The 10,846-nt window shown below is 35.2% G+C and overlaps 1 protein-coding gene across 1 annotated transcript; it reads left to right on the top strand.

Annotated features, from left to right (window-relative positions):
- The first annotated feature begins 1,560 nt into the window (after nucleotides 1-1,560).
- On the top strand, nucleotides 1,561-9,379 carry LOC140163907 (carbohydrate sulfotransferase 1-like). The gene is made up of 3 exons (XM_072187213.1): nucleotides 1,561-1,730; nucleotides 4,693-4,826; nucleotides 7,911-9,379. Exons 2-3 carry the CDS (start codon nucleotides 4,736-4,738, stop codon nucleotides 8,975-8,977), a joined length of 1,158 nt encoding a protein of 385 aa, XP_072043314.1. The 5' UTR covers nucleotides 1,561-1,730; nucleotides 4,693-4,735; the 3' UTR covers nucleotides 8,978-9,379.
- Nucleotides 9,380-10,846: the final 1,467 nt, after the last annotated feature.

The following is a 10,846-nucleotide window of genomic DNA, read 5'->3' as shown; positions in this document are numbered from 1 at the left end:
TTTGTCAGATTTATTTAGAGTCGATGGTCAGAATTGTTTACATCTTAATTATTTTTAAACATATTTGTCGTAAAATGGTGAAATTAGTATCTTGCGTCGTTGAGATATTACAATTAGCCTTAAACAACATGATGCAGTCATGTCTACAGTAGAATTCATCTCGACCTTTGAAGGACTTAAACCCCATTAAAAGCTATTAAACCAAGATAACACTCATTGAAACAGCTCAACTGATTAAATCGGATCTTCTCTGGTTGTGCACATGTAGCTACATGTGTCTGTTTTACATGTGCGATATCGCAATAAAGCTGGTATTATAGCTTCAGTTGGGTAACCGATTATAAAGGAAACGAAAGGAAACAATGGTATGTGTACCTTTGTTCACGAAATGAGACAATGGCCTGCTTTTTGTAAACCAGCATTCTTGAAAATGAGCAACATAATGATTGTTGACTTAACACGGTTTGGAAATATTTCTTCATATTTTTGGTGTTATCTGTCGTTTACATATCCTTCCTAAAACACAAAAGTGCGACCCTCTCCAAACACCTAAATTAGCTAAAAATTTAGGACATGTTACAAAACTATATTTTCTAGAATTTCATAGAATAGTTTAAATGTAGCTTGTACCGTTTTTTTTTTTTTTTTTTCAGAACGGAGCGGTCCGTTACCAATATAGTTCAATATTTTCGGTCAAATCTCCATTCAATTAACACGGGGAGTTGGCTAGCTATGAGCTAGCTATGCTTTGCCCTCACTCATATTCTACGAAAGTGCGACCCCTTCTGAACATCTAACCTAGCTGTAATTTTAGGTCATGTTAGAGAAATATATTTGCTAGAAGTTTGGAGAATAGTATAAATATTGGCTGGTTATTTTTCACACAGTGATGTTAACTAGGCAATGCCCATATACCTATAACATACACTGTTTGTAGAGGTCACGCGTCAATGGAGAGAGCACTGTGTATTGTGTATAGGAAAACGGACAGTAACTGCAGTATGATAGGATGGCGCTACACGAAATGGGTAAAGTCTTTTGAATTTGCCGGGTTTTACCAATATTGAAGACTGCTCTCCTATTGTGTACGCCATATTAAGAAAAGGCTAATGCAGGCCAGACTATTTATTGTTAGTAATCTATAAATATGTACCACTAGGCATGAAAGTGTTTGAAACTTTCCCAACTATCACTGAAGAAAAACTTTCCGCGCCAACACTAAAAAAATATGTGTATACAATAATGCATGAAAATAGTAATATTTTTTGCTCCGACCTCAACCCCGAGTCAAATGGTTCGTCCTTTAACATGTTCAATAAAAAATTGAACCGCGTTAAATTTGGGACTGTTCCATTCGACCTCGACCCATACAATATAAAATCCGTGACCAAAATAAATCATCTTCTCTCAGTAAATAAATGTAATATATATCGTAAATACTTTATTTCTCGTTATTAAAAAGCTGTGCTTACGAGATGCTATTTCATCACAGCTGTTGAATGTAGCATAACAATTTGTGGTAAAATAGCTAATATTAATAGTATATTCGGACAACGTGTACATAGTACTGATTCAGTGTGCCTATTCTCTCAAGGCAGCCGAAAAAAAGGCGCTCGCTTTGGCGTCTTGCATTGAAAACAGTTCCGTACAACGCATGATTTTCACCTGCCATTATGTACGACGATGATGTGATATCTTCCAAAATTTCTAAGGCGGTCGCAACGTAACAAGTAAGTCACCTAAAAATATATTAACCTCTATAGTTGTATTATTTTAAGCACTGGATAACTAAGGGGCTAGCACCTTGGTCTGGGGCGGACATTTTAAAAATGAATTTAGAAGAGCAGCAACGACATCACTTGCATTACATTCCAGATGTTAAATCTACATCATATGCAAAATTTGAGGAAATTCGCACGAGTCCGTTTTATTTTAGGGCCATTTGTCTATAACTGGTCTTTACATGTAGCCCTATGGAGAGAGTGCCCGTTGAGGGCGCTATAACCCCCATTTTAGGAACAAAAATGTGATTAAAAAAAACCGACTCGTGCGAATTTTCTACAATTTTCAGACTATGTAGTATGAACATGTAGAAATATAATCAAGTAGTTGCCCTACCTGCTCTTCTCCGAAAAAATAAAAAGTCCTATACCTCAATGATAATGAAACCTAGGTGGGCTGTGCAATAATTAAGAGGCCCGGGGGTAAAATTTTCAAACTGCTCGCCAAAAATCGCTTGCCCACCCCCCTCTCAGCCCGCCAAAAATAGCTTGTGCCCCTCCCCCCTCCTCTCGGCCCGCCAAAAATTGCTTGTTCCCCCCTCTCGGCCTGCCAAAAATTCTTCAACCCTTTGCGCATGCCAAATTTTTGGGATCCCAATTTTACAAACCTCAAATGGTCTAGATACATGTTGCGAGACCAGCGAGCAGGAATTTCCGTACTGTTTTATAAGCCTTTTTAAGCGTTTTATTTAAAAGGCGCCCCATGAATGTGTGCCAAAAATTGCTTGCCCCCTCCCGCCTCTCGGCTTGCCAAAAATGGCTTACCCCGGCCCCTTTCGGCTCGCCAAAATGCCCCCCCCATTTTATTCTCCCGCCAGGGCTCATAATTATTGCATTATTCGCGTAGAAAGGAATTGTTGTAAAATAAATTCTGTTACCATTAAAGCCTTAAGGGGGTACTACACCCCTGTTGTAAATTTGTGACTATTTTTGCATTTTTCTCAAAAATAAAAGCACACTGGTAACAAAAGTTATGTATATTATTGGGACAAGGAATCCAATTACTACACTGCAATTTCAGTGACTCAAGACAAGCGGTTCAGTATATATGATAGGAAATGAGGTACATCCTAGCGGTACCTTATTTCTTATCATAAATAACGAACAGCTTGTCTTGGGTCACTGAAATTCCAGTGTAGTAATTGGAATCCTTGCCCCTATAATATACATAACTTTTGTTACCACAGTGTTATTAGTTTTTGACAAAAATGCAAAAATATACACAAATTTATCGAGGGGTGTACAGTAGTACCCCCTTAATATACGACTTCGGTCAAATTGATTATTTGTATAATTTTATTAGTAACAACGGGCGCTGTCGGACAGGAATGTTTCTGGTCATTTTAAGCTAAACTAATATGATTGTATACTCCCTATGTAACCGCTTAATGGATATAGCATTCTATGGGGAATTTAAAGTCATAATAATAACTTTAATTCATACTTGCTCTGTTATCATAAAAACACAATGAATTTGACTGAATCCAATTAGGTTTAAGTTTGGGACATGTGTATGCATTACAAAATGCCAAAAATATCAGGTTTGGTAAAAAGTGACCATTTAAAAGATCGATTATGGCTTAAGTGAAATTTAGTTTTGCTTGGACTATAAGTTGATGTATCAATTTGACGTGACATCAGGCATGTATGCATAATCATAGACCTGGGTGAAGATGCCTATGCATAATGAGTATAAATTCCATAATTGATGTTGTAAAATTGTGCCAGGTGCATAAAATTACCTCACACATTAAAGTATTTATAGCATAAAAGTTCATCTATATTGGTAATCCATATAATATTTTATCCTTGATCTCAATACAGAAATATTTTCAGATGATGTTACCATGGTCATTCCTTTCGTCTGCGGAATGACCCGTACGATCTTGCTCACTTGATGTATGATGTAAACATCTCAAAAAAGTAACTTAACCCCCCCCCCCTTAATTAATGGCCATTATTCAAAAAGGGGCTATTGTATTACAAATCTGTAAAATGCGTTGGAAGCAGAATTTATTTCTGCGCATTTAGACACCTCATTTGATACGATAGCCCAGAAAACAATAAAGCACCGGTCAATTTAATGTAGTGAGGTCCCGATTTGAAAGTTGCAATTGCATACAAATTTTTACAATACAAAAACACTCAGATATCATTTCACAGATTTCCTTCCAATACACTGAATGCAAAATCAATAGAATTTACTGCAACTTTCAAATCTTGGGCTACATTGATTCAAATGTACGCTGTGACGTCAATATTTAGACAATTGCTACAAATGAGGTGTCAAAATGGGCAGAAATAAATGCAGAAATAAATTCTGCTTCCAACGTATTTTACAGATTTGTAATACAATCACCCGTTTTTGAATAATGGTCATTACTTTTTTTAAGATGTTTTAATAGACCTTTGATTATAGCGCACTCCGTCCTTTAATGGTTGGTTGGCCTTGATGTGTTTGGCAGGCCTTGCCGTTCTTATCAATTTGCAAGCGCTCTTTAGCAAAATCATTGTTCATTGGATTTATAAAACAGGCGAAAATAGTAACTTTTTGCACAAGATTTGTAATTCAAAGACAATTGCATGGCCATTGCTCATTGAAATGAAGCTTAGTATATGGACAATATAAGTGTGCTCTTTCATTTAATGACATACAATCTGAAAAATAGTGTAAGGATCGCTTGAAGTTTTGTCTTTTAAAACCTACATTTTGGTCAAAAAGTGTGCTTGGATAGGTCGTTTCATTTTTAACACATTCGCCTTGCTATAAACATTGAATTGCGTTATATGTTGACGTAATGAAAAAAAGTTAGGGAAAGTGTTAGCTTTCGTTCGACATATGTGAGGCGAGCGACATTTTATATATCATGTTTATAATCGTTTTTAATTTTCATATTTTTTGAAAGTGCAGAACAGCATCGCTCTCAGAAAGAGGAATGTTCATATAACCTGACATGAGATTTCGCCGGTTGATTCGATCTTCTGTTGTCCTTCATGCTGTGTCCATTTGCCTCCTTTTTGGTGCATTTCTGAATTGGTGTACATGTATGTATAATTTTAAAAGGTTTTTTAAACTAGTAAAAAACGATTTATTTTGTGTTCAGATGCTATTTTCAATTGGAGTGTCATGATACTGACACCACACTATATGCAGTAGTTAGTTTTCATTGTCAGATATATCCCCTTTTAATTTTGACCAGAACAGATGAAGCAAAACAAAGAAAATCGCTATCTGAAACCAGGGCATATCCCAGCAAACACAAAACGTTTTCGACATCATTCGCAAAAGGTTATAAAAGGTTGTCAGAAAACGTTTAAATGTCGGGTTATATAAAGGGTATATTAAGAGTATAAAACGTTTTCATAACCTTAAAAAACATTTTTGATAATCTACTGCTCAGCAAACACAAATATTTTACAGAAAACATTTAAATGTCGGGTTATAAAAAGGGTATAAAACGTTCTAATAACATTCTAAAAACATTCTTGAAAACGTGATACAAAATATTCTAAACAGAATGTTATTTTGGGGTTGAAAAAATATTTTGCGAAAATGTTTGCCCAAAATATTTGCAATAACGTTTTAAAAACGTTTTCATGACCTTTATATAACCCGACATTTAAATGTTATTAAAAGGTTTTGAAAAAACATTTTAATAACATTTCTGTGTTTGCTGGGTTCAAATATTTTAACATAATGTTATTTAAGTATTGACAAAATATTTGGCAAAAATGTTTGCAAAAATAGTTTAAAATTACATTTTTTGAAAACATTTAAAAAATATTTTTGTAGTGTGTTTTCATACAAAACGTTTTAAAACGTTATCATGACCTTTATATAACCCGACATTTTAATGTTATTAAAACGTTTTAACTTAACCAAAAGCCAAAATATAACTTATTTAAAACGTTTTTAAAACGTTTTTGTGTTTGCTGGGATGACGCCAATGCATGTCACTATGTCGATTGTGAATCTGTTTGGTCCTTTTGATTTGTTATGGATTTCCTGTACGCTGTGTACGCAGAGTGCTAAAATTCGCGTAAAATTCGCCATGCTTGGAACCTGTGCCTTTGTATACACGCATAGATGTTGAATTCATTATTTTGAAGGAGCTTCTAAACATTCACATTTTATTCTGTGGTTTCAAGTATCAATAGAAAAATCGTCAATCTTCTTGTAATGCTCAGTGGCAATGACTATAACTGACAACCTAATATGAAATAATCTTGTGAATTAGACGATCTTTAGCTTGTTGTCGTTGTTGAAAAGGATTCAATCATGTTTCACCGTTGTTCACCACCATTTAAATTAAAAAAATAAAATAAATGTTGGTATTTATACAGCGCCTTTCACATGTGAACATGTACCAAAGCGCTTTACATTTATTCCGCCGTCATTAGAATATGTCAGCTGCCATACAATGCCCAAGGCATGCTCATACCTTTGGGCGGCGCTCAATGGACAGTATTCATAACAGCTCCCCATTTCACACCTGGGTGGAGAGGAGTAATCGAGATAAAGTGCCTTACTCAAGGGCACAACACGATGGCGTCGCCGGGGCTCGAACCCGCAACCTTCAGATTATGAGTCCTAGCCCGTTCCGCTCGGCCACCGTGCTCCCAACAACTCATAAACCACACAGACGACGCCGACGTATCATTGTTAAACGGCAAAGGTGAAAAATGATTGAATCCCAAATTTGCATACGTTCAGAAAAGTTTAAGAAATCTTATTTAAGATAATATTAATGTCCAATACCTTTAACCTTTTCACAACCCTCCAATTTAATATAGAATATATTACAATGTATCACGAATCACTGACACTGTTAGTGTTCAGAGAGCCATGTTGGGTTATGTTATCCCAGCAAACACAAAACGTTTTCGACATCATTCGCAAAAAGGTTGTCAGAAAACGTTTAAATGTCGGGTTATATAAAGGGTATATTAAGGGTATAAAACGTGTTCATAACATTAAAAATAATTTTTTGATAATCTACTGCTCAGCATACGAAAATGTTTTAGAGAAAACGTTTAAATGTCGGGTTATATAAAGGGAATAAAACGTTTTAATAACATTCCAAAAACATTCTTGAAAACTTGATACAAAACATTCTAAACAGAATGTTATTTTGGGGTTGAAAAAATATTTTGCGAAAAATGTTTGCCCAAAATATTTGCAAAAACGTTTTAAAAACGTTTTCATGACCTTTATATAACACGACATTTAAATGTTATTAAAACGTTTTGAAAAAAACATTTTAAGAACATTTCTGTGTTTGCTGAGTGCAAATATTTTAACATAATGTTATTTAAGTGTTGACAAAATATTTGGCAAAAAATGTTTGCAAAAATAGTTTACACTTACATTTTTGAAAACATTTTTTAAATATTGTTATAGTGTGTTTTCATACAAAACGTTTTAAAACGTTTTCATGACCTTTATATAACCCGACATTTTAATGTCATTAAAACGTTTTTATGTAAACCAAAAGCCAAAATATAACTTATTAAAAACGTTTTTAAAACGTTTTTGTGTTTGCTGGGATATTTGCAAGAAACAAATTTGCACTTCCTTTCCACAAAATCTTTCAGAAATGTTCCCTTTTAATTTTGAGCCGAACAAAGGAGGCAAAAAAAAGAAAATTGTGATTAATTTTTCAGCACTTATGTACCCAATGCGTGTCACTCCGTTGGTTGTGACTGATGTTGGCCCCGCTGTTGATGGTTATGACATATGCGGTCCCTGATACAATACGCTATTTACGTACAGTGTTATGAACACCTCGTATGTGTCCGAGTCATTTTATTAAAAATCTCAAATTGTGTCACAAATTCCATCGTTATCAGTAGATGTTACAATATGGCGTTGATCTTCAACAAAATATTGTTGAGCATATTATGTCCCCGGGATTATGTCGGTCTTACCATGCTTACTGGGACGTTTGCGCGCAAACCGTAGGCAAAATAGTCCATGTCAGACTATTCTTGCCCAAAATAAAGTAAAATTTTTGAACTTTATTGGCCAGTGCTCAGGGGGGGACAAGCCCCTCACCTACGCTTCCTCCGCCATGTTAATGTTGTGTCCATACATGTTTGTAACATGGTTTGAACTCGCTTTTATTACAGGGAATTTACATACCAACTACGTAAAGGGAGTACGCAAGAACGACGAGATATTAGAGCTACACGTAAAAGATAACATCCAGACACGCCCAAACCATAGAGATCTCCAAGTTCACGTAATTATTATCTCACGTTGGAGATACGGGTCGTCATTCACTGGAGATGTTTTCAATAAAAATTATGATTTTTCATACTTTTATGAACCGCTCCGACATAAAACATCTAGGAATCAAGAAACACATAATGTACTACATCAAGATCACGTAACAATGTTACGTGATATACTGAAATGTGAATTTACAGATAAAAATTACACGTGGTGGGATGATGAGGATACGAAGATGAACTGTTGGAGGAGTTGTAAATTCGGAGCATCAGTTATGTGCGAACATCATAATAGATTGAATAAACGCGTTCATGAGAAGCGTACTGGCCTTACGGTTAATAATAGATTGCACGTGCAACGAAATGCGATTCAAACTTCTCGTATGGTTGAAGAAATTTGTCGAAGCGGTAAACACGTGGCGATAAAAACTGTTCGGGTGCCAGATTTGAAACACTTAAAGAGCATCGTTATGGATGATAGTTTGAATGTTAAGGTGATACAACTGGTGCGTGACCCACGTGGGGTGTATTTATCAAGAAAAGTAATGCCAGACGTTGTTGATATGGAACTTAGTGAATGTGATGAGTTGAAGAATAATTTGAAATATTGGAAAGACCCGCCACCTTGGTTGAAAGGTCGCTATATGCTGCTCAGATATGAAGATCTAGTTGATAAACCGATACAGATGGTTCAAATTATTTATAATTTTCTTGGTATACCTGTTCCGGAGCATGTCAAAACATGGCTGCTAATCAACGCGAAGAAACTACCTTTCAAATCGGCGTACTCATGGAGGACAAAAATAAACTACGAGACGATGGTCAATGTACAAGAATATTGTATGGAGATATTGTTAATGACGGGTTACAAAGCTATAAATTCCAAACGATATTTGACGGATTTGAATCAACCATCGATAGTTCAGCTTTCTTATCCACTAATGCCAAGAGTTCCGAACTCATAAGAGATGTATGCAAATATTTTGTATTTGTTTTCACAATCAAGATATTCAGAAAATTTGGGTCGCTAAATCATTTCATTTTTGTAAAATAAACGATGTCAAAAAATGAGTTTCTTATCATAACACGATATATTGCAATAGTCCATATTTAGAAGGTCTATAATATAGGCTGTCAATCTACATGATCTAAGAGCTGGGGTAAGGGCAAACTAAAAGTACTGGTAACTAGAGAGAGAAAGCGACGAGGAATCCCAAATCACAGCGCCGGGTAATGACCGGGTCACCAAGTGCAAATGTGTATTTATTTTGAAAGGTTCATGTTTGTTTTAAATTTTGGGGCGTTTTTTCCGAAATTTGATATTTTGGTGATCTTTCAAGAAGGCGACATGCCAAAGACAAATCTTTTTGCACATACTTTGTTATTGCTAATACAACTCTTTTCTGCATACCTACGTTACAATACGTTTTGGTGATTTAGTAATATTATAAATTTTATGACTGCATTTTGGCGTTTTTCGATGCGTTTTTAAGCTCACCTGGATTTAACGTTGATATCTGGTCCTCCTGCTTTTATAATTTTACTTTGATCGTCGGCTTTTGTAAATAACAGAATGTAGATTGGCTACATAAGTATCGTAGTCCTCTCGGTGGGTTATTTCATGATATAATTACTTTGAATTGCATGTAACAACCCAAAATTTAACTCTGCATTCAGGGTTCATGGCTGATTTTGGAATAGCCGTAGACTCATGAAAGTGCACGAGTGGCGAATATGGTTTTATACTTCCCGCATTGATGATTGCGTCTACGCCTAATAATATACTTCTTTGTATATGTTGACTGCATGGTTGACTGTATCAAGGTATACGAAGAATTGGTTACATGTCAATGACGTTTATATTTATTTGGTTAGTATGACTTCAGGGATAGACCCTTTGTGCGCCTTTCGTGCTTTTATATTATGCTGAAACTTTACCCGCACACATGTGCCAATATTGCGTAACGTTAGAGGGTTATATATTTCTTTGACACCAGGTAGGCTGTGTGGTTCCGTGGCCGAGAGGTCTAAGGCGTTGTGATTTTTTCGTTGCTGTTCTGAGCGTCGCTTGTTCGAATCCGTGCGTCCAGTATTTTTTTGCTGCTTTATTTTTCCAGCGTAGGGTCTAGAAAAACTAATTTATAATTTATTTATTTATTTATTTATTTATTTATTTATTTATTTATTTATTTATTTATTTATTTATTTATTTATTTATTTATTTTCGATTGATTATTTGATGATTGAGTGAGCAGATTTATCGATTGCTACTTTAGCTGTGGGACTTCTATTTGAATGACATCGTACACTAGTATTGATTTATTAAAGCATTATCAAGAAGGATTCAGAACCGAAAGTTGCCGGGTTCGATTCCCACCTATGCCTATTTTTTTTAAAGACTTGGAAAATTACTATGTACAGTAAATTTATTTGGCGCGCGATCTCAGTTATTCATTTTCTGATGGCTGTGCCTCTTGCAGACACCCTCCCTCTGCAATCCAAACCACGGTTCGCTCTTTACACCTCCCTTAATATAGTTTCAAAACGTATTTTAACATCTAGCGCTTGTAATGGTCTCATTGATTTGTTTACATACATACATACATATTTTATTTATTTCCATCATATCAAAATACATGCAAGCAAATTTAACAAAACGGCAAAATAGAATTTAAAAAAGATGGCGGAGATGTAACAAAAGGCAAATGCCTGAATTGAGCGTTACACCACCTTAAAAGAAATATTATAGGCTAATTAATATAATACTAGAATTAAGAATTACACTCAATACAGATACATACATTTACACACACACAAAAACAGATGTCTCAAGC

The sequence above is a fragment of the Amphiura filiformis genome, chromosome 11 (genome assembly GCF_039555335.1).
Source record: "Amphiura filiformis chromosome 11, Afil_fr2py, whole genome shotgun sequence".
Taxonomy (NCBI): domain Eukaryota; kingdom Metazoa; phylum Echinodermata; class Ophiuroidea; order Amphilepidida; family Amphiuridae; genus Amphiura; species Amphiura filiformis.
This window is presented reverse-complemented; position numbering and strand designations above follow the sequence as displayed.